This window comes from Anarrhichthys ocellatus, unplaced genomic scaffold, assembly GCF_004355925.1.
Source record: "Anarrhichthys ocellatus isolate YVR2014 unplaced genomic scaffold, GSC_Weel_1.0 scaffold16, whole genome shotgun sequence".
Classification (NCBI taxonomy): domain Eukaryota; kingdom Metazoa; phylum Chordata; class Actinopteri; order Perciformes; family Anarhichadidae; genus Anarrhichthys; species Anarrhichthys ocellatus.
Window position 1 is genome coordinate 1,509,628 of NW_022280046.1, and position 27,068 is coordinate 1,536,695.

The 27,068-nt window shown below is 41.3% G+C and overlaps 1 protein-coding gene across 3 annotated transcripts; it reads right to left on the reverse strand.

The window, feature by feature from the left end:
* jak2a (Janus kinase 2a) lies at window positions 1-26,359 on the reverse strand. Of its 3 annotated transcripts, none has more exons than XM_031855477.1 (24): window positions 25,704-26,359; window positions 20,084-20,393; window positions 16,618-16,741; window positions 16,393-16,513; window positions 15,470-15,615; window positions 14,490-14,787; window positions 14,156-14,275; window positions 13,823-13,980; window positions 13,615-13,726; window positions 12,385-12,571; window positions 11,727-11,851; window positions 10,157-10,291; window positions 9,940-10,027; window positions 7,566-7,693; window positions 7,250-7,388; window positions 6,896-7,047; window positions 6,331-6,481; window positions 6,044-6,177; window positions 5,274-5,463; window positions 4,621-4,745; window positions 3,077-3,249; window positions 2,711-2,828; window positions 2,300-2,413; window positions 1-2,011 (listed from the first exon to the last, which is right to left on the reverse strand). In XM_031855477.1, the coding sequence occupies exons 2-24, from the start codon at window positions 20,367-20,369 to the stop codon at window positions 1,901-1,903; spliced, it is 3,435 nt and encodes a 1,144-aa protein (XP_031711337.1). In that variant the 5' UTR covers window positions 20,370-20,393; window positions 25,704-26,359; the 3' UTR covers window positions 1-1,900. The 3 variants fall into 3 exon arrangements, with proteins under 3 accessions (XP_031711337.1, XP_031711340.1, XP_031711339.1); XM_031855480.1 differs by lacking the exon at window positions 25,704-26,359 and adding an exon at window positions 18,120-18,162 and having other exon boundaries at window positions 20,084-20,156; XM_031855479.1 differs by lacking the exon at window positions 25,704-26,359 and having other exon boundaries at window positions 18,120-20,176.
* Window positions 26,360-27,068: the final 709 nt, after the last annotated feature.

The following is a 27,068-nucleotide window of genomic DNA, read 5'->3' on the forward strand; positions in this document are numbered from 1 at the left end:
GAATATACTAAATATCCATTTTATTCTTATTAATCAACTTAATATTTACATCTTTCTACACATAAAGGTAGCTGCAAGTTGCTATCAGATGACAGAACCAGGCTTAATGTCAAACAAACAGAAATTGAAATAAATAGATATGTTTTTCTGAAAACCTTGGATAAAAAGTTATACATGGATCACAAAATAATCATATTTGGTTTTACACACCAATGTACATATATCACATTAATGGTCGTATGAGTAAAAACATTTTTTTTTTGGGGGGGGGGGGGGGGGAACCTGTGAGGCAGCAACATTTCCCATCTTGTCATTATTTAGCAACTTCCAAGAAACTCCTCTCATTCACAACAGACTTGATGTGAACAAAATGTTCAGACCGGAGTGATACCGGCCAAAGCTTGAGAGCGTAGGAGCTTACAGACACACTGTGAGTTTGTTATTGAGAAAACTTTACAGTGACTCATCTTTAGCGATGTGAGAGGGCATCCATGCTTTGACATTTGGTGCATGTCCCAGCATATGGCCAACCTCTTAATGGCATAAAAACAAAACTTTGGAAAGTGGTTGTTTTTTAAGTTTCAAAATGGGAAAGAAAGATGCTGTTCCACAAATAACTCTGCTCGGGGACTGAGGAGATGACCGATGCACCATCCATTAAGTTAAAAAACAAAAAACAAACATACAATACCTTTGTGGCTGACAATGTAATGCACATCATGACACAGACTCATATTCAACATTTACACAAGATCCTCAACAGCTTTGAAATGGTGGAAAAGCAATGACGTGAACAAAAGTCAAAGTTTTAAATAGAACCCTCACAACAAGCTACTGAATAGTTATTTAGCTAGCTACTGCTAGCTAAATAAAAGCACCTCCCTTCATTATTATTTTCTCCACCAAGATAAACTTCAACTTTTCACATTAGGTATCTACAGTACAGGCAGATAGTATAGCCTTATAACACTGAAAACTTCATACTGTATTTATACAAGAATTATACTGTATGAGTCCATGATATGACACTATTAGATACACAGTTTTCAAAGAGATGACTGAGCAGTTATTACTGTCTCTATCATGTATTTGACAAATAACTGCGTATTTCTTTCAAGTCTGGTCACTGATGTGTAGTCCCAGCAAACCAACATCACTCAAAAAGGACTGTGGGTGCTTCTGCTGCTTCATCAGCTCAGACAACATAGACTCATCCTCGAGGTGCAAATGATTATGTGGAAAACACAAGTCCACTGTAACAGCTGAAATGTAACTGGAAACCATCAAGCAGAAGTCTGTCTGGGTGTCAGCAGGAGGACCCCTGCTCGGTTCAAGTCCCTAAAAGTTCGCCCACACAAGAGCCGTGCAGTGAGGTTTACAACAATCAAAGCACTGAGCATTAACTGATGCAATGCCGCTTGTCGGTGATTTATACATTTTTGTTCCCGACACTGAGGGTTAATTAAACATTCAGCACAAGTCAGAGAAAATCTTACAGCACACTTCTCCAGTCTGTGACTCGTCATATTAAATTTGTAAAACAACAAATGTACAAATAACACAAAGAAAAGAATGAAATTTAAATCTCATAATGAAATGTTCTTAAAGGTATCTGACATCTGTTTGTTTTGGTGTCTTGAGTTGGATGTAGTGTACTAATTAATCAAATAATTTATAACAATTTGTGAGAAAGAAGTAGGTAAACTGCCAAGAAAGTGGATATCACCATTCATCCTCCTTATTTGAATAAGCGTCAAAGAGCACCAACAGAAAACACGTGTATGTCCGACTAGTGAGCGCATCACTGCAGTACACCCAGACACCACAAAGACATTTATTGTTCTGTTCAGATCTTTGAGGTCTGACTGTGGTCAACACCTAAAGGTCAAAGGTTAAGGGATCAATGCGGCTCATCTACGAGACGTATAGTCTCCACACTGTGGATTAATTTCTTGAAAGTAGGGCGCAGTCTCGGTTCACTGCTCCAGCAGTCCGACATGATCTTGAGAATCTGAAGGAAACATCAGGAGCACAAACAATTATTTCATTCTACTTTGACACGGTTTTACAGCCATGTTTTGACCTTTATCTTTTTAGGATTAGAGGGTTCATTCATTATCAGATGCATATTGGATACGCCTTTTAATGATATGACACGGTGCCCTTTTCTGCTTGGAGCTAAGAATCATAATTTCTTTATTCTCTATTTCTTTAAGTGTTTGAACCAAGACACATTTTTAATAAAACAAAAAAACAAAAAGATTTGTTTCGCCGTTTAAAAACAACAACTTTTACTGACCTCCTTTGGACAATTAGCAGGATCAGGCAGCCGATATCCCCGTTTGAGCAGGTCTATCAGATGGTAGACAATCATCTGGCCCTGCTTTTCATGTCCCATCTTGTCCATAAACACCTGGAGCAGACAAACAGTAGTTCTTGTTTGGCTTCAGTGAAAACAGTTTGGTAAAACATTAACACTGCCCCCCCAAAAAAAATTACGAGAAGTGTTTCTTGTTTTGAAGTACTTTGCTCTACTGCTGAGCAGAGAGCTCAATCAACTGATTTCTTTAACAACACTACAAACTAATTACACTGGCCCATTTTTGTAGCTTAATTAAAGTTGACAAAGCAATTAAGGGTAGAATAACAAAAAGGTTGCATAAGAGAGAAGTCAAATTGTCAAACTAAAAAAAGAAAGAAAGTGCAGTACCGCAGGAGGGCTGCAGTTCTTATCACTGCAAGTGAAGAGTTCGTAGAGGACAACACCGAAACTCCAAACGTCTGATCCCACAGAGAACTTGCTCTCTGTCAGCGACTCTGGAGCATACCTGGAAAATACCACAACACATTGTACATAACATACATAACGATGCACACATCTTTAAACGGTCAACACTAATCCTACAATACAAGCAGACAGATATGAAGGCATGAACGAAACAGTACAAAAACTACTGTGAATCCCATGATCTTACTTTTTAACGCCTTGTCACAATAATGTAGAACTGTAGAAAAAAGAATACCTGTAGAAAAGCTAAAATACTTGTAACAAACACACGCAGTGTGTCTTCCTCACCAAAAGATGGGGCTTTCCCCCGGCTCTCTGACGGTGTAGTACTCTTTGTCATGCGGCAGCACCTTGGTCAGGCCAAAATCACCGATCTTCACCCTCATCTCGCTCTCCACCAGAATGTTCCGAGTGGCCAGGTCTCTGTGGATGTATCGCTTAGTGGCAAGGTAGTCCATGCCCTGAAGAATGACACGAGTATTTCATTGATTTTGGAGGGGGGGGAAACTGTCAAAGAAACAAAAGAATTAAATAAAAAAGGAAGACTCGCATGTGTCATTTGATATGTATTTCTTGACTTAATTTACTTTTTGTAGTTTTCCGCATATATTATATTTACAAAATGTATGTTGCTGCTGTGTAGACAGCCATCTCAGGCCTCCACTCCACAGTGTTTTTAAATTTGATAGAGGGCACCATGACTTCATTATATCCTGGAGGACAGTGAGTGAGTAAATCATTTTGACACCATGTTTCTGTTAACACAACACAATCTGTTAAGTCCATCTAACTGTCTGTCTGCCTGTCTCTCTCTCCCACTCACTCAATCAGTCTCTCTCTCTCCCTCTCTGTGTCTCTCTCTATCATACAGTCATTCAGGTCTTAGATATTTTTAGAGGACTTTTCCCCTCTCACCCCCCACCCCCCACCCCATTTCAAATTAAAAGCCCCACAGAATGAATTCTAACTGGAATGCTTGTGATGAAGCCTCTCATTTTAGTGTCAAACATTATGATTCTGTCTCCTCTCCCCCTCTCTCACCCACCCAGTCCCACCCTTTCAAAATAAAAGCCCCACAAATACAAGATTCAATCCAAGAGTATGAATCTAAAATGCAGACAGAAAAGAGAGTAGCGCTATCTCAATTGAACCTGAATGACACTACCGGTAACATTGGCGTGTGTATATATTGTGATTTCTTCGGGCAGTAGAAGCCACACTGTCAAAATTTCTTTAGGAATTTTCTAGTTAATAGTATGATTAAGCCCGATGGATAATATAAGGTGTGCTTTGGCACAGGCAGTTTTACTGCCTTGTGCCACAAAGCCACACTGAATGAGAGGACATGACCACAATATATACCCTGCCATGATAAATGCTGCTCCTAATCATAACCTCGAGCCACCGTATTCAGCCGGAGTCAACAACCTCCAACTAATTATATTGCTCTGTGCCGTGCATGTATTCATACAATGTCAAACAAATGTTAACGAAGTTCAATAGCAATTAACATGTCAAGTTATGTCGTCATATGCAGCCACCCTGCCGAGCGCCGCAAACCAGTCCTGAAATTATGGACGCTCTTGTGATTTCTAACATCTCACAGTCATTTGTCTGCCTATAATATCAGTATTAAAAAACATTTTCAATGGTATCAAATACAGGAAATATGGTAAAGAGAAAGTACCCAGGTATGTAAGACTAGCATATTTAACATGGAAGTTAAATTGGACTGCAGCTCCAGGAAGAGCCGTTTCAGATGTTCACGACACCAATAATGTATGTATGACAAGGTGGGCTTCCACAAAGCACCACCTACTGCACTGCATTACCTTGCAAATCTGTGACGCATAGTGCAGCAGTTTGTTGAAATCAAAGCGCTCCTTGTGTTTGATGAGATAATCTCTCAAGCTGCCGAAGGGGAGATACTCCATGATCAGCCGGAGGTTCCTTCGACCTGCGGAAACAAAGTTAAGTGTGACACTTAGGAGAGGAAATATGACGAATGAGTAGCGTGGCTGCCCTGTGAGAAAATCAAGATTCATTTGTTTCATGGGCATGGTCACTGGCGCCCTAGGCAGCAAATGTTGCAACCGTAACGACATTATTATGTTTAACAAAACATGCCCGGGTGATCGTATCAAAGGTAAATTTGTTCCATCACTAGAGTGAAAGAAAAACACTGAACCCCTCCTGCATCTAACGTAAGAATCCAGATTAATCAGGCAAATAATTTGCTTTATCTGCATTTTTTCCAACCAAGAAAACTGTTGTTTTTTTTCATCCAGCAGTCTTCTTATTCCTTTCATCAATTTACGACTACTGATGTTGAAACACCAGCTTATATCACTATGTTTTTTATAAAGAATATGGCACACATAATCTGACGTCATTCATCTTGATTACTGTGTCATATATTAATAAACAAACACATTTTCGAACCCCAAAAAAAAGTCCATATATGTTTTTTAAAATGTGGTTGTACCTGCACTGTAGCAAACTCCTTTGTATTTGACAATGTTTTCATGCTGGAGGGATTTGAGGATCTCGATTTCCCGCTCAAAGTCCCTGAGGTGCTCGGCGGTGCTGTGCTGCAGTTTCTTCACGGCCACCACCTCCCCCGTGCTGTCCTGCAGGGGGTCGTACCGGCACATCTCCACGCTGCCGAAGTTTCCCTGCAGCGTGATGTCAGAGGAGAGAGCACATTTAAGAGACGTAGGAACAGCTATGATTTCTTCTTGGTTTAGAGCACACATTGAATGAGCTTTTCTAATGTAGCAAAGTATACATTTAGTTCAGTTATGACAGAAAACAATACACATCATCTTCAGAATTAAGTTTTCTCCCATATCAAATAGTGCTCAGAGCAACGTCCTGCTTTCTAGAAAGTATTATGAGAATATTTAAGATGCTAGCTGAAACTGCTGATTAGTCATGTGAGTTTAACGTTTGCTACTCTGTATCATAATCTATCTGAAAGATTCATTTCCAACACCCACATTGAGACACGAACTGAAACAAAAAACACCTCGAGAGAGCGTGAACGGCAGTTTTGTTGATCTGATATTATTTATAATGCTTAAACAAATGTTGGTATTAAAAATGACTTAAGGGAGGTGTAATGAAGAAATATCGAGCAAATAAGTTATTAAAAAACATGCACCCTTAAAGACAATATCTAAATACTATGAAGGAGATAAAAGAAAAAGAACATTCTTGATAATAATCTAGTTTGTGTGTGTCTGCATGTCTCACTTTGCCCAGCTGCTTGAGAAAGATGAGGTGCCTCTCCTCAAACTGGGCGGGCTCCTGGCTCTCGGAGGCCCACGGGAAGCCGACGCCTCTTGTCCTGTTGGGCACCATGTCGCTCTCCACCAGCAGCTCATAGTCTGCAACACAACAGGGTGCAAAGTCGTTTTTATAAAAATGGTCAACGAAGAGTGTGTAGGGCAGTGTGTAGCCACATGATCAATAGATCTGTCTGTAAGAGACACTTACAGGAGACTCTGGCAGAGGCCTGTACATTCATTTTCTCTTCCTACCTGGCGTGAAGAGGCTGTTGAGATCCCTGATAATTGCTTTGAAGGAGGGCCGGTGTGAGGGCTCATAGTCCATACAGCTGTTAATCAGATTGGCCAGCTCGGTCCATTTGGGAGCCGGCAGCTGATGCCTGTCCTCATAGAACAGTTTCTTCTGCAGGGCACAAGAGCAAAAGTCAGAACCTGCATGTATTCAAACCGAGTTGGCACACGTTCTTAGAATAATCAACAGAATATGTTTCAAATAAGTCCATCTCACTTTAAAACAAATGTTATGAGCTATGAGTGATGCCACTCTCATGTCTGTACGGTACATATGAAGCTACAGCCAACAGCTGGTTAGCTTAGCTTAGCATAATGACTGGAAACGGGTGAAAACAGCTAGCCTGAACACCACAGTGTAAGAATTACACTGGATCTATTTCTTGCTGGGGAGAAGTGACTTCCTGGAGTCAGTGAGGCGGGGCAACCAAATGAAATCAACATTTCCCAAAATATCGAACTATTACTTTAATACAGATCGTTTTCAGTAAGTCAATAATCTGAATGCATCTTCTGTTTTTGTGACCTTTGAGCAGTCCAGGGTGAAGAGCGGTTTGTCTCCGCCACTGCAGATCTCCCACAGGGTGGTCCCGAAGCCCCACTTGTCTGTGGCTAAACTCAAGTTTTGTGGGTTTTCAATGCACTCGGGGGGCACCCACGGGATACGCTCCACCAGAACTGATGAATGGACATGAGGAGAGACAGAAGCACAGAGGGAAGGAAACATGTGAACGGAATAAGAGGGTGACGTGGACGGCAAGGAGGGAGGAAAAAAACAACAAATCACACCAAAGCAAAACTATGTTCACATGACTTGTGCCTCAACAGAGGCATTAGGTTGTCTCACATCAGGACAGTACGTGACTCCCAAGTCTCTCACCTTCTTTGGGCAGCACGGTGATGCTGATACCTGGGTCACTGAGTTTGATGAAGGGCAGGCTGCCCGTCATCCGATCCTCCTCTCTGATCAAAAGGACATTCTTGGCACAAACATTTCCATGAACGAGGTTTTTGTCCTCCTGCGGGCAGACACACGACAGAGACAAATTTAATTACATTTGTAAGGCACCCACGCTCAACTAGTTTTATTTGCACATGAGTTGAAGATATTTCTCTTTACCTCGAATATCAGAATGTGTAAATGTGCTGCCCCATACAGATCTGTAGTTTGTACTGCATTATGTCGGGAGTCTTACCAGGTAGTGCATGGCCCAGGATAGCTGCTTGGCCACTTCTAGCTTCCAGGTGATGTTAACACAGCTTTTTTTCTTTTTCAGGTACGTGTCCAGTGAACCAAATCTGCCATACTCCTGCACCATCATGTCTGACAGGGAGATGAGAGAGACATCATGTTTTTATTAATCACTACTACTGTAATCACTACTGTAGAAAATCTTTTCAACAGAACTCCAGTTTGTGGTTTCCTGTAGACACTTTGACAGCAGTTATAGACAGAACACCGTCTGCATCCATTAATGTCTTCATCCACAGTTTGCCATCTGATGCAGTTCAGGTTTCATTGTCCCACATGAGAAATCTATCTATGGTCATAAAGTCCAGTCCCCTTACAGACACATGTGAGGGGACCTTAACTGGCGACTCTCCAGTTCCCAAGCCAAGTCCCCACAGACTAAGAAATATATTTTAATTTATATTTATTCATTTGTTTATATGCCTGCATATTAGCAAATTTGTTTTTTTGGGCTATCGCTGTAATTCATGATGCCTCAATGCCCCAAAAATAGTGTTCGGACACAAAACGACAATACATATATTTGTGTGAGTGTTGCTGCTATCTCTATTTCTAAGTCATTCAGTGTGGCTTTGTGGCACAGGTAGTTAGTGAAACTGCCGTTGCCAACAGCGGCGTGAAAAATACCTTAAAACGTGCGGCCCAATCGGGAATAGTGTGCTATCTATTTTTCGGAGAGATTCGCCCAGCGGTTTTCCCGGAAATCCCAAAAAACAGAGCAAAATCGCCCCATTGACTTGAATGGGGTTTCGGTGTGAAGAGAGCAAAAAAAAAAACACTAAACTTTGGACCCATATTGACTAGCCGTACATTAACGTAGAAACATGATTCAAAGTTTAAAACGTAGACAAAACGCTGCACTTTATTGAGCCAAATGGACATTTTGATAGCTAGCACAGTTTTCATGAAGTCACAGATTAAGTTTCAGGAAAATTTTGTGTCTGTTTCAGATTTTATAATGGGTGTGTATTGCACGGCTCGTTAAGAGCTAGAGTGAGAGCATAACCGTCAGAGTGGAGCGGAGCAGGAAAATATTCTGTAATTTTTCCAAACAAATTGCTCCAGCTCCCACAATTTTTACTCTTTATACACCATTTTGGCCAAAAAGCTTGGAAATGTGCTGGTCGCAGTAAAGTGTCTATGGAATCCAACGGACTTACACATTTGGCTCAAAGAGCCGCAGAGCGACATGAACTCCAGCCAACTGCTCCATTAGACTCCATGTTAAATCTGACCACTCATTTCTCAAAGAAAGCAGACGGTACCAGTTTTGTCTATTAATCTGGAGCTCACATTTTTAACACCACAAACATAAAAAACACATCAGCGCGTTCGGCAGAGTCTTATCTTTCTCACGGTATCCATATTTTGGCACTCAGAGTTTTTGCTAAAAGGAGGAAGGGGTTTTGTTCAAAATCACTGTTTACTGTAAAGTTTCGTAATCAGTCTGCCTCTAACACCAGGTGCTTCCTCACTATGGCAACCAGTTATTCTCTCTCTCTCTCTCTCTCTCTCTCTCTCTCTCTCTCTCTCTCTCTATCATACAGTCATTCAGGTCTTAAATATTCGTACAGAAATGACGGGAGCGTCAGCTCCCATAATTTCCAAAGGCTTCTCAAACAAAGATGTTTATGTCCAGTACAGAAATGACGGGAGCCATTTGTGGACTGTCCATCACGAATACAAGATTCAATCCAAGAGTATGAATCTAAAATGCAGAAAAGAGAGAAGCGATATATCAATCAAAGCTCAACGATACTACCGGTAACATCGGCGTGTGTAGTTATATATTGCGACGTCTTCGGGCAGTAGAAGCCACACTGTCAAAATTTCTTTAGGAATTTTCTAGTTTATTATAATCTTTAGTTTTTTCGTTCCAGCCTGCTCTTTTCCTGCACTCAGAAGTGTGAATGGTGAATGCCTCCAGACAATACTGCTCTGATGTGTGTGGGCAGTTTCAGGTGGAGCAAAGATCAAGGCCGCAGTGGCCCATTAGTGACTCCTGGGGGCTTAATGTGGTCACAGTGGAAGGGTCAGGGCACAGCAGAGAACGGGTCAGAAACCTTATTTCCTCTCTGTTTGTCTCAGTTGCCTACAGGGACAACCTTAACTCTTGTAAACACAACTGTTTGTAGTGTGAAAACTGGCTCTTTTGTGTTCAGGAGAACAACAGCCTCCTTGTCTTGGTCTCAACATCCCTCTAATCTAAAATCTTAAAGTGTCCTTTTTATATGCCACAGGTGAGGATAACCACAATGATTTCATCCTTTGTGACCATATATGGTCCAGTAGTGTGTGTGTGTGTGTTACAGACTTACTCTCATTGCCACAAACGCACACGCCAAAGTTGAGGAGCAAGTGCTTGTGGGAGAGCTGGCTCATCATACTGGCTGCTTCAAAGAAGGACTGTGAGGGAAAAGTAAGAGAAGAGATCCGATTACCTTATCTCCTTTCAACTCATGACCCCAGAATTTATTTAATCTGATCCACTCACTCACTCACTCACTCACTCATTCACTCCCTCAACAGGCCAACCTCTGAATAGTTGCGGTGAGCCTTTTCCAGGATCTTAATAACGACGTCGATCTGATGTATCTCTCCGTAGTCTCCCAGCTCCTTCCTCACACCGCAGAAGATCTTGGTGAAAGTTCCTTGGCCCAGACTCTCATTCTACAACACAAGAGTTTTATTATGTTGACTTTTACGGCTTTCTGAGTCAAAAAGACACTTCTTTGCCCGATATTCTCTCACCATAAAGTACTGGAACGATCTGTGGTGGCACTTTAAAGAGGAATTCACAAGGAGCAAGCTGATCTTTTTAGAGTATTAAGAGTTTTATTTGACAATGGGGATTCCCCAGCTGGCTGGCCAGAGAGATACTGAATGGAGTTGAGATAAATAAAGACACGTGTACATATTTTGACCTTTAGCAGGTGTCTTGAAGACACCGTGTTTTGTCTGTAGATTCATAACCTCACGTCTAGTGTCTCTTTCTGTTTGTTGGGAGTTAATAGTTGAATGCTTAACACAACAACATTGGCTGGGAAGCCGAAGGTTGGATGCTCCAGGAGGCAGAAAGAGACAAGCACTTAGCCAAGAGGCCTAATATAAGACAGTAGGTTTAAACTGCCAATACACTCTCCAAGAAGAATTACCAAGGAGCATATTTATTTAGAAATAATCATAATAAAGGCAAAGACCTATATGATAAACGATGCTCGAACTTACATATCAAAGAGATAATGGAAGCTACAAGCTTCCTCACTTGCAGCCCAGAAACCAAACTGATTAAAGCCGACTGCTGACTGTCCTTCCACCTCCACCCTATTTGACCTCATGGCTTGGTCTGCTTAAGATCCAACAAAATAGATTTAAGGCCAGGATATTAAAAAGATCTAAATGCACAAGAAAGCTGAACACCTGTTTAAAGCAGTAAGATTAAAAGAAAACCCATCTTGAATCTGGTACGGGATGAGTGAGAAGACAATATTGCAGTACAGGAAAAACCCTGAGCTCTCTGATTGGAGGAACAGCGTCAGCGGTTTTCTTGTGACACACCTGCTGTACAAAACTTGTAACTAAAAGATGGTGAGACAGACAGAGCAGTCAACGAGGTGAGAGCATGGCTGACATACACAATTCTGTACTCGCACATGTCCACAGAGACTGCTATTGACGCTGAGTTACAACGGGGGAATCAATTGAGGAAGTGTTGTTGCTAATTGTAGCGACCTCATGGACCCAACAGGAATCCTTCTCGTCCTTTCTGGTCGATACTTGTGGCATGCTCACGCATATTGACATGTTTACAATGTTACCTTGTCTACAGAAGGCCTGCATCAGTACATTTTGGCTTTACATTCAGTGTTATTACACAAGTACAAAGACACTGGCCACCCACTTTGGTGCAGATCCTAACTTATCTGTTCAGGAACTCGTAAACAAGAGCCTTTTGAGACAGTTTGATTCTAAGCTTCTACAATGCATCTAATCTGATACGAGTGTTTTAGTCAGTATTGGTATACAACCTAACAAGAGCGTAGAAACGGCCTAGTTACGACTGTTTGGATGCTTTTTTCAGCTAAAGTGAGGAGGGTTATCTTACGATGACGAGGTCCTCTTTTCGGATCTTGTGGAAGACCATCTGGCTGATGTTGTGATTGTGGAGCGAGGGAGACAGTGGGACATCGGCACCTTGATTGTTTCTACACACCACCAGGTTGGATTTATCTGAAGAAAGGTAAGGATGGGCAGGGATTAGGAAAACTCACATCAAACTCACACTTTGACACCACATCTGATTGTCACTGCCGGAGGGTTGCAGCTTTCCGATGTGTGATACCATTAAATGACAAATATGAATTAGGAATGCAACAGCTAGCAATTGGGAAATTAGACTGCTTAATCATGAATACAACTTATGTGGTATTGATCCAAATGAGCTTCAATAATGAATTAATTAACTATCAAAACTTAACAAAACTCACTCAAATTTTGACAATCGATCCAGCTTAAAATATGAGTTCATCTATATATGATTAACAGGATGCTGTTGCTTATTCTTGCAGCCTTATGGACAAAGAAGCAAATAACAAAAGGTTAGCTCCATAATAACTCAGTGAAAAGGTCTCAGCTGTGCTGGAGAATATTTCTGGTGCATTGGATGTCTGCATTTTACTGTGTATGTGTTCTTTTACCTGTGGTAATATGTGTGCATGTATACATACAGTATTCTTGTTAGTGTCTTGTGTGTGCATGTTTACCTTTGAGGCCGGGTGAGCAGCACCTGGTCAGCTGGAATGTGTATCCATCGGTGCGGAGCACCTCCTTTTGGTAGCAGTGCAGAAGTTCCCTGAGTGAGCCGAAGCTCCTCTTGGCACCACTCAGAATGTACTCTCCTGACTCCGTCTTCGTGATCTGACAGTGCTTGTAGTCCACCATAGTTTCAAGCTGAAAACAAAAAAAATAGCACTCATTACAGCTAAACTGTTCGGAACATGCCAACAGTATTATCAAAAAGACTACAAAGTACACATGTGATTGAGTCAGTGTCAGTCAGAAGACATAATACCAGTGGACGGGGCGATACTGCCCATGACTTTGTTTACGCTAAAAGCATTTTCTTTTTCTGGACGTTATTATTTTATAATTTATGTAATTTGCCCCCATTTATGTATTTTCCTATGTTATTTTTCATTTTTTTTCATTTTGTTTTTTGTTTTTCATCTCAAAAGGCTCAAGGACACACACACACACACACACCGTTCTCCCATACACTGACTATATGATGTTTGCTGGCTTGTATCCCACTTGTTCTTGTCGTCCTCTTGTTGTTATGTCTATGTATTGTCTCTTGTCTTGCAATAAAGAAAAAAAGAAGACATAATAGCTGAAGAAACTACAGTCAGGTGCCCTAACAGTATAAACATTGATACAGGTTTTGCTCTCAGTCCTCTTGTCTATACTGGCCATGAAATTATCCATTCATAAAGTGATGGGGGACAACATCCACAGTCCTCTTTCTGTGCAACTATACATTACGATGTTTATCAGAAGTTAACATGAGGTTTCAGCAGTGTTAATCACTTAAAGTGAGAGTAAAGAGTTAAAGTCACACTTTTTGTTTTCAGGGACAGTTGCTTGCTAGGCTGCAGTGGAGGGACAGCAACACAAAGAGGGAATTTAGTCATAAATAACTGTAACTTTGGAAGACACCCCCTTTATCTGTCCAGTCAGACTGCTGAAGCCTCACATTATACATTTTGTCTCCCATCACTTCCAAGCAATTCATTCTATCTTCATTATAGTCTAATGGTTGTGTTGACGCATTGTCCCAGCCAATAGAAGAGATATCTGCTGTGATGAATGTGGTCGTGGGCTGAAGGTGATGTCTATCAGTTAGCAAAGACTGTGTTGAAGGAGCCTGTTTATTTGAGTCATGTGTAAGAAATACGGTACTTTAAATTGATTATGACCAAACATTAATAGCTTACCCCCACTACAAAGGACATGAAGTATTTGTCGTATTCCCTCGTGCTGCAGCGAAGGATGTACAGGCCTTGGTGGTTACCAGAGCGACGCAGCTTAGCGATCGTAAACTCCATCCTGTGATCAAAGAGACAATGTGTGTGTGTGAGAATAGAACTGTGGTTGCGGGTGCACGAGTTACGTACTATATCTGTGTGTGTGTGTGATACTCACGACACAGGGCCGTGGCAGTAGCTCTGAATGCACTCCAGAAGTCTCGGTGGAGCCACTTCTTTACACAGATAATGATGGGCGTCTGCAACCAGCCTGTAATACCCATCAACTAATGATACGAAAGAGAGAGCCTCTGGGAGCGAATGGAACTCCAGTTCCTTTGCGGTAAGAAGAGGGGTGCAGAAGAGGACAAACATAAATCATTCAGCGCCCATTTCTAACTTTAAATCAATGTAAACAGTAAACCTTTAATCCCTGTTTTATGTAAGGATGCACCGATACGGATATCGGGCTGATACTGACTCATGAAGAGGAGTCAAGTGTGTACTCTACCAGGAACTGGTTGTCCTGCCTGGTGAGGGTAACCACGCGACTCTCCACCGAGCCTTCCTTATTGGCCTGTTTGATGCTGATGTCGATCACCTCTGTGAAGTCACAGTATGATTTTAGCTCCTGGAGGCACAAAAAGAGCACAAAATAGTGGATTGCGTTTGTATTCGACGAAGAAGCGTGCGCACACATGCGCTTTTGTCGTTATTGGCAATTTTAACCAACTCCTAGAGCTCCATCTATTGGTTAAAAAACAGCCATGGCAGCTTCACACTGTGGCAGACTGTGTGTACAAATGCATTACCAAGGCAACATCAACCCATCCCTCGGCCCTCACCCCCTCTGCTCCCTTCTCCTCCTCTTTCCCTTTTGACCACTGGATGCCCGTGTCGCCCGTCACAATGATGGTAACCTGGTGCGCGGAGAGGTCGGTGACTTGGAAGCGCTCGGAGTAGAGGGAGGGCAGAAGCATCTCCAGGCTCATCAGGTATTTGAGCTTGAGGTTGCACGCCGTGGCCTTGCATTCCCTGAACTGCTGGATGAACTTCTTGAAGCGATAGCGGATCCTCTTCCGAGTCAAGATGTTGTATTCCTGGATGCGGCTTCGCATGCATCTCGGCAGGAAGGATTTGTAGCTGAAAGTGGGGAAGGGGTTGAAATGAGGAGGATGTGATCAACAAATAACAGGAAAGGCACAGGGAGAAGGGAGGGGGAAATGAAAGAGGAAACGAGGTTAAAAGAGCAAACGCTAACGCTTTGTGGCAGTTCAGCCAGTGTACATGCTGCGTGCACCTCAGGAGAATTAGTCAATAATCCTGAAAAGGTTAGCTAAAACTAACATCAATATTGATGTTGAATTATGTATGAAAGGGAAATTTGAGGAGAATTAATATTTGAAGCGCAACACACCTTTTGAACCGAAACATCATCTCACACAAAGAGATAATTCATTCAGCTGCATGAACGCGCATAATGAAACTAGATGCTCACTGTGTTCTGAGGAGAAATTGTTATTCATGAGCTGCACAACATGCACACCAGCATGACAGCGAGCATTTCCCATTACTTAGGTAAGAGAGTGTGCGGCATATATGAGACTCGACCCGTCTGGAATTTTCAGATCATTGTTTTGTGTTATTTTCCTTGTCTTAAAGGCTGCTTTATAGTTAAGTGGTAAACTTTTCTGAGCGTATAATGTTCGAGGCTTTTAGTAGAGAGATGATTCTACCAGGCTGCCCTTCATATTCACATTTTAAATAATTTAAATAATCAGAATAACGATACTACGTTTGCCTCTGGAGAGTGAGTGCCTCCTACCTGGTGTAATTGTAAATGTCCACAGGTGACTGATCGCTCTCTTTGGCGAGCCTCATCATGTCCAGCACCGCCATGCCCAGACACTCCTCCTGGGCCTCGTGGCTCACTGGAATTTGAACCCAGCCATTCAGAAAGTCACTACGCCTCTAGAGGAGGAAAAAAAAAAAACAGATGTTCGATGGACAGAAGTAGAAGAATAGCGTGAGAGATGGGGAAGGAGCAGGTAAACAGATGCCAAATGCCTTACCAAGTGCACTATTGGCTTACTTCACATATCAAATTCAGTAAATCTTAGATTTGTCAAAGAAATTAACAGTAATCGGACCGATTATAGTCTCTTTATGGCACATGAAGATGTATGCTAGGATAAAAAAAAAGTCTGTTTTAAAGGGGAAACTCCTTTTATTCAATATTACATCAACAAACTCAGTCCTGGTTAGGTTGTTGGGCCTGCACAAGTCAAGCTCTACAACAACAGGCGCCTGTGAAACATTCTGTAGGTCAATCTGTTCACACAGTGGAGATAAAAACAAAGCTGAACAGAGCTGCATGTGTCAAGTTCACACGTGTGGGAAAGAAGAAAAAAAAAAAGCGGTAACTATTTAAAACGCTCATGCAAACACACACACACGAGCAAACACAGAGTGAAGAGAACATTTGTTCCCCATTTGCACTTCTTACTACCCCACTTCCTGTTTTCTGACTGACACATTGGCTGTAATGACACAGACAGACAGAGATGGAGGGAAGCAAGCAGATTTGTATCTCCTCCCACCCAACATTTCTGTTCATTGTTATGTTTTAAAAGAGTGGGGTTGAGGCGAAGGAGAGGGCATCTCAAAGACACTGTTCTTTGGTTTGGTTTAAGGAAAATACCTAAAATAGCTGACTTGTAATATGAAGTGGAAGTTGTAAAGACTCGCCTGAAAAAACTGGTATGCCATGACACAGTCATCCATCACGGGGCTCTCCGTCCCCTTGGACAGGCCATAGCGATGGGCATTCAGTGTGTTGCCGCTGTTATACCAGCCAGAAAAATTGTATCTGGATAGAAAAAGAGATCACAGAAGTTCCAGTAAGGAAATTAATCTGAACATAAATGACTCATCAAGGGGGGGGGGGGAAGACACACAGTGAAAAACATCTACCTGATTCTGAAGTGCAGGCTCTCACTGGCTGGCTCCTGCAATTTGAAGATGTGATTAGGAGGAAACCATATCCTGTCACTTTCCCTCATGAGGCCAAACAAGCTGCAGTACACGGGAGCAATCCCTGAAAAGACAAGAAAACAATCCTCTGTGTACCATAATACAGAAATGTATTCTGGAACTAAGGACAGTGGGCAACCTCATACCTGTAATTCAAATTAAAGAAGCCAATTGACACATTCGTTATTGATACCTAAGTTTGAAATAAAGAACAAGTTTTTAGAGCTCTTGCATCTACGTTACTAATTAGTTGCCACTATAGAACAACAACTGGCTAATATTTAGAAATACACAAAGTTTAGCATATATGTACTGTATGTTTACACACACACAGCTTGTGTCGTGGTAGCAATGTAGACTGGAAGCATATTCATAGTTCGTTGTCATCGTCTGAAGTTCCCATGAACAGTTTTGTGAGTTTGACTGTTGCCAGGAGTACTGTTTGAAATGGATGACTTTTACAACTTCTTCCGACGATAATAGCCTAATTTGGGGGAAATTTTATTGAATTCCGGATTCCTGGAATGTCAGTCCCACTTGTATGTTTTTTTTTTTCTACAATTCCTCATTATGTCTTCAAAATACCAGTTTTTAGGACCAATGATCTTGGAAGTTAGAAACAATCGGCCTTTGAGAGACTTCTCATGCATATGCCTGAACTAAAGAGAGACCCACCGTGACGTGTCCCCTACAGCTCTTCTAACGGTGAGTCCAATGGTGCACCTACTACAATTTTCCATGCAAATTTCTGCGCTGGCTGCAAGAAAGTCTGTCACGCCAAACTATTGCAGTTGGCAGAGGTGATTGAACTCAGGCTTGCGAGTGATTTTTTGGCGGAAGTAATCCGATTTTTCTTCAGCAATATTCTTCCTTTTGTTCATTACGTTTACATTAAACTTTTTTTTTTTGCTAACGCAGACATCGAGTGCATGAGTTACTTTGTAAGGTGTTTTTGTATCAAACACAGGCGGTTAAGCACAATCTTAATACGTATTATCAACAGACAGGGTTTTCTTTTTATGTGGTGGTATCGGCATTTGACCACGTTTCCAACCATATTTAAAGTCCGGACCTCCTGTGAACTCATTTGTTCTTACAGTGAGGTGTTTTACCAGTCGGACATGTGGATCAATAGCAGATGGAACATTTCCTCACATAGCAGGAAGCCCTCTCTCAGAGTGAAGCAATGGTACGAGGGTGCGTTAGAGGAAGCAACAGAGGAAGTGGAGTCAAAGAACTAAGAAAGTTGATCTTTAAGAAAGTTCTACCTTGTCTTATTTGTGACATTAAAGTAAACTTTCTTTCAATTGAAATATATATTACATTCATGAAATTTGACCTCTGTATTTAATGCACCCAAGCACATAGGACCCGCTCTGGGACCAACTTAGGGTTCAGTGTCTCCCTCCAGGACACTTAGACATGGGGATCGAACCACCAACCTTGTGATTAAAGGATGACCCGCTCTAGCTCCAGAGCCACAGCCTGCCAAAACAAGAGAGCAATGCACTGCACAGTAAGTCACTGTATTCACACCTTAGTAGCTGAGAAGCATTGCATTATACGGCTTGACAACATACGTCACACCGTTTTATATATAGATACAGATAGTCAGAGGTCCGACTAAATAAATAAAGAGGAGAAAAAAAAAAGATTGAATATAGACAGAACTTCTCCACCTATTTAAGTTCAATCATATCAGGTCTGACTGTTGGGAAGGTGACAATGTTTGACTTCAAGTGTAAAGACAGAGAAACGCGAGGACAAAGGAAGTTGAAAAAGCAAGGGGATATGGAAGAATTCGAGAGAGGTCGTTTGTTATCGGCTCATGTGGGAATGGAGCAAGAGAGCGTGTCGGAGAGAGATAGAGCGAGGGTGGAGAGCAAAATAGACGCAACAGTCGACAACTTCCTGATTTGTGTTTGCTAGAAAGAGAAGAGCCAGTGGCTCTGTTTCCACAAAACAAACACTGTGTCGGCTCTGATGGCAAAAGCGCCTATCTGAAGTCCTTCACCAGGAAGGTCTTGGTATAAGGAATGAAGTTGGATGCATTTGGAGCCGATGAAGAAGCCACGTAAATAAACAACAAATGCTCTTGAGCGTTGGCCAAGCAGTCCATTTGATTGTTTACTTTCTTATTGCCTGGATGGCGGATAAATCGAAACCAAGCTGATCAATACCTTAAAGCGCACAGCCACAAGATGGCTACTGGATACTTGGATCAGATTTCCCACCATCTTGAAGTGAACAAAAAAAGCTTTTCTACAGATGTATAAACAAATTAAAGGCAGAAACTTCAGAAAATGTCCTAATAAACTGTGTGGAGAGGGAAGTACATGCATGCTTTTAAAGTTAAAGGCTCAGTTGTAAAAAAAAAAAAACACATCCTCCCATGTGTGTCCTGGCCGTGGGAAATGTGCTTTGGGGACACGTTTTGCTTGCCTGACAGATATTTCAGCGTATCACAGTTTGTGATTGGCCAACCGCGTGTCCTAACTCAGTTTTGGCTGAAGTCACGATCACACTACACTTAACTACAAGTATTTACACTGCCTCCCTATTCACTTGTATTGAGGCCAGTATGACGGAACAATTCAAGCATGCGCTTGCTGCTTAAAATATATTGCTGATATGTATTTATTAATGTTGGATGGAAAGATAGTGTGTCTGTACTTAAAGGCCTAATTCAGCCTTACAAGCTCTTTACCCCTATTGACAAAGATGGCAGCATGCATGAAACGTAAACACAAGCGTTACACTATGTCCATTTATAGTCCAGTCTGGGATCTACACAGACAAATGCATTGATGCAAGAAGGGACTTTTCTTTTTGTATGCAGTGGACTTAATACCTCACTGTTCTTATGTATTTCTAATTCAATTTGATGCTTAACAATAATGTCAAGACATGTTCAACTGAGCAAAAATGCCCACATGCCTGGAAATGTGCCTTAACTACTGTGCATAATAACAAAAATATGTGTACAGAGGTGTTATATTTGAGACTCTTTAATAAAACAATGTTTATTTAGCCTGACGCACTTACAGTTGTTTCTCAACGAGGTGTACGTCACATGCTAAAGCAGAACTTCACAAGGTTGCACAAACATCCAGATGTGTGGCAATAAAAACAGGGTTGTCATCTAACCAGTGAATTGCTCAAGGTTTTGAACATGGCACTAAGAATTTATGAATCGTTCAAATCATACTTGTTAAACAGAACAATAGAATACATTGTCACACCACTATATTTTTAATGTCCTTCTTTTTTTCCCCTCTGTTTTCTCATATTGTTGATGTATTTTTTTAAGCATAATTTAAAACCCTTATTAGACTGATGTTAAAAAATAGCTTAATTTATATTGAATTAACTAAACTATATTTTGTGAAATCCTCTTGTGACTCACCACACGCTTTCGCTGCACTTATGCACAGTTCCTCTGCTACGTACTCCCCTGGTGGAAACGTGAGCACGCTTTCTGAACCGTCACCCTCTGCTCCATCCTTCTCCAGGTAGTACAGGTGGACAGTGAGGCAGGTGGCGTCCGTGTCCTGCTTGGAGTCGAGTCCAGCGGCCGGGTCGAGGTCAGGTAGGAGGCCATTAAGATGTGCTGATTCTGATTCTGATTCTGATTCTGATTCTTTGGGAACGGAGATGGGTGGCTCCATGTCGGTCAGCAGAATACAGGCCATGCGCTGCGTAAAACAAACATCCACCTGTCAGGGGACAAAGATATAAGACGGAGATGTAAACCATGTCATGTGATGCAACTCGGCCAATCACAAATGTGTCTTCTGATAAGCGTCGCCCTCGACTTGAGTGCGATATTCAGATGTCCGAGATGCTATGGTATCGCTCTCTATAACCATACACTGTTAGCGGACACAAGCAGTACTTATAGTCAATTAGCCTACAATTGATCTAGTTACTTATCAGAACACAAGAACACACTCATCACAAGACTGCTGAGCAGTACATTTACTATACAGACTCTCAGCAGTTCTAGTCCTAAAACTATATACGTACGTAGGCACTTCATTGTTTTTACACATGGAAAACATTTGGTACTGTCTCTATTCCTGTGTTTACTCTAGTAACCAACAGGTTGACATCTCTACAATAATTATTGGATGGATTGCCGTGCCATTTGGTAAGCACAATGAAGTCCCATCCAAGATGATATGCACTGATATTCATGATCCGCTGATCTTTCATCTAGTGCAATCATTAGGTCAACATTTTAATTCCTTCAATACGTTGGTTTATAACCAAAGATTTGCAACACTAAGGACATTAAGCCATCCCATAAGCCTCAGCTGTGTTTATTGCTGATTGGCAAATCTTATTTTACTAGTTTCTTAGTGTAGCATGCCTAAACTGAGATGGTGATCATAGCAAACATTATACCTGCTTGACATCTGCATGCCACTAGCATGACTTGTGTACATTTGCATTTGCAAAGGGATCAAGTGTAATTAATTGCCCTCACAGGGTCATGCTATTGTTGAGTAACATCTTTGACATCTTATTTCGCTGTGATGCATTTCATTGTATGAAGGACTAAAATACACATAAATGAAAACAGAATTTAATGTTTTCAAGTCGGATATGGAAATAGACTTCTATGGCATGTGGCTCTGCACTGGCAGTCTGCTTTTGATGACAGGCTTGCTGACGAGGCATAACAGTGCTTGAAGCAGATGGTAAACAAACTGTGTGTGTGTCTGTGAGGGTTTTAATTAAAGGTCTTATAGATATTAAAGAAAAAATAACAATATACTGTTTTTAATGTGTTAAGTCATTTTAGGTGGATATTGAGTAATCGTATGGTTTATACTTTTCGGAACATTATTGGCCAAAGACAGAAGGAGGTGGAGTGACCCAATACGCCAGCCTGAACAATGGAGATGAGTGAGTGATTTCATAACTTCCTTGCATTATTTCATACATCATTGTCCTGTACAGGGTCGAAGTTTATGGTTATAAAATCTATACTCTCTACTGCAATGATGACCTACAGCAACACACCACAAACAGTGAAAAGCTGGTGCGGCACAGCCAATTAGTGTTGGTGAAGTAAGTAAATGTTAACAACAATATTGTAGACCATACTGAACCAAAAGCTCCTTAAAAACAACAACAAAAAGACGTAATGCTACGAAGTAATGGGTGAACTTAGATTATCTGAATGCTGAAATCATTGCTCTTTAGATCCTTTAGCGTACTATTGGGTAACTGCAATTGTCATGCAGTAGGATTTGGGCCATTTCTGCAACAACTGAACATTAACTGTGTTTTTCCGAATTTGTTATTTTGTTACTTAGTGCCCTCCAGCACATTCAGTATCCAGAGATTTTCTCAAGGATTTAGCATCACAGTGGCTGTAGTCCAACGTTAACACCTAGTAACAGCTCCCATTTCAATTACATCATGGAGTGCAATGGAGTAAAACGTTCAGTTAGGCTATATTCACTCAGATTTGGATCTCTTTTGCGAGAGAGACCTGAGAACAAATAACATATAAAAGGACAACAAGAAAATGAATTCACTCAAAACAAGCATCACACACACACACACACACAATGTACATTTCAACTGTTGATGTTTGACAGATTACGTCATTCCATGTAGGATACTACACAGAAGCTGCTGCAAAGTTAAAGTAAAGAACTAAGCAAAGGATAATGCAAAGTACTGCTTTGGTTAACAGGTGGGGCAGAACATTATTGATGCTCCATAGTTGGAGACCTTTGAAACAAACAAGAGGAAGGACAGCAGCAACACTGCTCTCCAACTTTCTGTCAGTGTGTTTACACACCCGACACGTTTATCACGGAGCAGACAGGCAGAAAGTTCGACCAGTTCCTTATCTGGGCCTTGCTGCTGGTTGTGGTTGAGCGCTATCAACTCGGACACATTGTGCCCTTAATGGCCGCTCTGCTTCAACGCTGGCTGCTGCTGATGATGATGATGGCCTCTTTAAGTCGGTCGCCGGACATTTTGCATTTACCAACCAACTTTCTGGGCTTCCTTTAAAGTTTGGTTCAAGTTCCCAAAAAAAATCAGTGGCTTACTAAATCAGGTTCTACAGAGTACTGCGTCGCTGTCTGCAGTTTAAGTGTCCCCCAGCTGATGGAAGCCAAGGCCACAACTTTCCCTCCTAGGAAACAGAGCTCATTAAACAGGTACAGAACATCACCTATTCATCACTTTCCTTGTTGTTGGAAGCAGTACGACACCGAACGGATGTACGAAATTAATGAGTTGGCTTAAGAAGGCTCAACATCTTAGTTGGACAGGAACATAGTCAGATGAATCAACAATGGAGCCACTTCAAACAGGAACAATAACTTTGTCCTATTCGCGTCTGGCTGTTACATCCCAAAATATGTTTTGCTCTCTTCCCCCGTGCTGCATGTCAGGGAATGAAAATGATCCATGTCTAACTGCAAAGCAAGGATATCAAAATTACAAAAATTAACACGCCATCCCGAACCTCAAACAATTGACAGAATCCTTTGACAAAACCAATTTTGAGTTGATATTTAAGTTATTTTAGGTATCAGTAGAAACACTTCCTGTTGTTTCTTCATCATTCAGTCATCAAACGATGAATCCAGACAATAATATCAGATTAATGTATAAAATAGAGCCTATAAGAAGTATTAATGAGGGTGTTACTAATAAGGGAGGCTACCATGATAACTCAGGCTGAGACTCAGTACATCCAACTGCTGTCACCTTTGTGCTTGACCGCTCACAGCTTCATGACGGAGTGAAAGAAAAGTGTAACGGTCCGATGAAACCATCACTAAGCTCTGTGTTAGCCACACATTAGCATAAACATCCCAAAAATGAAGCCTGGTGCTGGCAGCATCGTGCTGTGGGGGAAAGTCTTCTCATGGTTTCTAGATGTGCAAAGCTGAGAAACACGTTGACACAAAGCTACAACTGCTGCCAAAGGCTCCTCACACGGACTAGAAGGCGTAAATACACAGTTTTGTGGTGGGGGGGGGGGGGGGGAGTTTATTTGTAGCACCTTCAGCCAAACAATACTTTAAAATACTCCTGACTCATTGATGATGAACTGAATGGGGACTTCTGACAGCAGGTGCTGTTGTTTGCATGGTGTGTAACACCACCAATCGTAGCCTGGAGATCATAGCGTGTCACGGAAATCTAGCTCTAGAAACCTGTTTATTGATTTTAGTCTGTGTCACACCTCGTCATGTTTTGACAAGTAACCACAAACTCACATTGAAGTCAACTGTGCCACCTCTTTGTGATCTCTCGATACAAGCCTTCCCTTATTGTCTTTTGTCAAATGCTAAACAAAGAAATTGATCAAAAGAAGACAAAGGTGGGCAGGAAAAAGTCTAGCAACACATTTGTTTGACTGTGGGATGTAATCTCCACTGAACTAACAGTACAGTTGTGTCTAAAGTTCAAATTGTCCTTGGCGTTACTGCTCAGCCCGCTTCCCATGAACTGATGCAACGGTGTAGTTGTTTCAGTGGAATTACACTTCCCCAAAAGTGCAAAAACGTATCCAAGCGGTGCACTTACTTGTAAATGATGATTTGAAATCAACACAACATGATATAGTGAATGACACATCTTTTGTACTGCTGCTACTGCACAATATTCCTGTCTCTTCTCTGCGTGTTAATGTGGAAACATGGCACTTCCCTACGGTTTCCACATGCTGTTTGCTTTCTTTCCCAGATGACAAAAACAATGTGTGCTATTGATTCCAGGCAGCTTCGGGCAGTTACTCACTGTGAAATGTTTTGGCAAGGATTTTCAGTCATAATGAAGCCAGTTAAGTTTTGCACACTAAATTAATCAACTAAATGAATCAATGCTCCGGGAAACACAAGGCTACTCACATTTCATGCTAAACCACATCCCAGTGTGGGATGTTTTTTTTTTTTATTGGTATGGTTTCAGGTCTAGCTGCAAGTACTCCAAAGACTAGCGCTGAACATTATTTAGCCAAAAAAATTGTGACGCGTGAAAAGTTTGCAGCTGTAACTTTTCTGTTGCTGCAACGTGTTCAATTTTAAATTAGCCAACTCTGGGTTTTTTCTCTCCATTACAGCAAGCTGTGCAGTTCTTTGTTAGTGACCTGAATTATACGTACAAGAATAATGTGCTTTCCCCATTACTGTCATGATAAGTAGCCTGATTAATCAACACTGCCTACTTACAACATCATATGAAAACAACAACAACTGGAAGAAATGTACTTGCTTTTAGAAACATACAATAACAGTACACTGTGTACAGCATGTCATACCCTAAATAGATTACACTACTAAGTAAGTATAGCCTTGTTGTGATACATCTTGAGTTAATAATGCACTGCTCCCTCGAGCCAGCGGTCCCCTTCACCTGTCATACAGTCAATTTGAGAATCCGTATTAGTGCTGTTGGTTGGGGATGACTCAAACATTTCAAACCAGAGAACACAGACAACATTATGAAGCTTGAACTAGAAAATAAACTTAACTGCTCTGAAGATAATTCACTTGCCTGGCTTGGAAAATGGATTATCTCGAATTATAAATCATGTGGCAGCATCGACCAACAAACTACTCAAAATTTAACCTCAGTCACCAGTTTATTAGGTACACTTATTTGGCCAAAGGCTCTTTAAAAAAACTCTAAGAACCTTTATTGCAGGACTATTATTATACCTTATAAAGCAACTATAATTATGAACATATAGTAAATACTGTCAGTTGATCAGTTTGATATCTCAGATCTAGACAGAATTCAAGTTATGATTCTCAGATCTTTTGTTCAGCACTTTCTTAATAAAAAATAATAAGTAGACTACAGTAAGTGATGTATGGTATAGAGTTTACTGTTTGTCTACAGTTTAGCAGCACAGACCAGCTGATTCTCTGCGAACCTTTAACTGGCTACAATTGTTCTGCAGGAACTTCATGACACGACAATGATCGCTTTCAACATTGACACACACACACACACACACACACACACAGACGCACACAACTTGCCTGTTTGTCTTCTGTGCTGTGGCTGCTTGAGTTGTCCAAAAATCAACCCAGGTCTGTCTCTGAAGTCCTACGTGGCTTTGACAAAAGCTCCAATGAAAAAAATATGGAGAGAGAGTCAACCTGCGAGGAGGACGTTGATCTACAGACCTTACCGTTACCGACCTCCGTTAGCTGGAGACAGGAGGTGCCCCGTTAACTGACCTTCCGACGCTATTCATATCTGTTACTCAACTCTTTTCGCGTAACGCTGTCGCAGCGCGCTCACATGACGCTCGGGCTTTTGGGTGGAAAACGCAACTGTTTAACCTACTGGTGGCCTGACTCACCCTCGGTTGTCTCTTCGCATTGAGTCGCTCATAGTAGAAAGATGCAGCTGCTGCTGCTGCTGCTGGTGCTGCTGCTGCTGCTGGGCGGAGCAGGACGCCTCCACACGGTTTAGCCTGCTTCTCTCTCTGACCGACCCACTCGGGTTCTTCCGTGTTCGACACGGAAGCGTTTTTAATATTAAAATATACTCTTTAGAGCAGAATAAGTCGAAAGTCAAAGCCAGTGAGGAGCTTAGTAGCCCACTATACTTGGGTACACATTTAAGGTACTTTTACTTCACTTGAGTACTTCCCTTTTATGCCTCTTTATAGGTACGTTAGGATACATTTGATGAGGACATTTGTTCTCCACTACCTTTATAGACAGTTATATTAACTTTAAGGGTATAGCCTACATTTAAAAAGCACGTGTAAAGAGCATATACATGTACACCACCAGCAACAACATGAAAAGGCATCAGATGACTAATAATAACACATCATATATAAGAGTAATAAAATCACTTACAGGAACTATTCTCCCTCTTTTCTCCCCGTTAAAGGGTATTTTTGGGGGAGTTTTTCCTGTTCTGATGTGAAGTTTCCGGGACAGAGGATGTCGCATATTGTAAAGCCCTCTGAGGCAAATTTGTAATTTGTGATTTTCGGCTATACAAAAATTAATTTAATTGAATTAATGAGAATTTTCCCTTTGAATATTTCCATAATAACACTTTTGTTTTGCAAACATGACGTTTAGTTGTACTGGAGTATATTTATATTGATGCATTGCCACTGAAAACGTCCTTTACCACGGCACTAAGCACGATACATGACAAAGAAATATATAACAGTTAAATCTTAAATAGTCCCGTGAAGTCATGACAAATGAACACAATCGTCAATTACTTCAATATAAAATATGAACAGGAGATCAAACTTCTTTCTAGATCTTTTTCAAAATGTAGTTCGAAGTTCTCACTTATTTATTCTTGTGTAATGCAGAAGCCACTGCAAAACAAGAAAACCTATGATAATTGAAATGCCTGTTATTTTGACT

What these genes read in the sequence shown, in the direction of transcription:
- jak2a (XM_031855477.1), bottom strand. Translation starts at nt 20,369, where the DNA reads ATGGCCTGTATTCTGCTGACCGACATGGAGCCACCCATCTCCGTTCCC. An exon ending in CTGCTCACCCGGCCTCAAAG is followed by an intron (nt 11,852 to 12,384) that starts GTAAACATGCAC and finishes ACCTTTCTTCAG; the next exon opens with ATAAATCCAACCTGGTGGTG. An exon ending in ATGCGTCACAGATTTGCAAG is followed by an intron (nt 3,250 to 4,620) that starts GTAATGCAGTGC and finishes GTCATTCTTCAG; the next exon opens with GGCATGGACTACCTTGCCAC.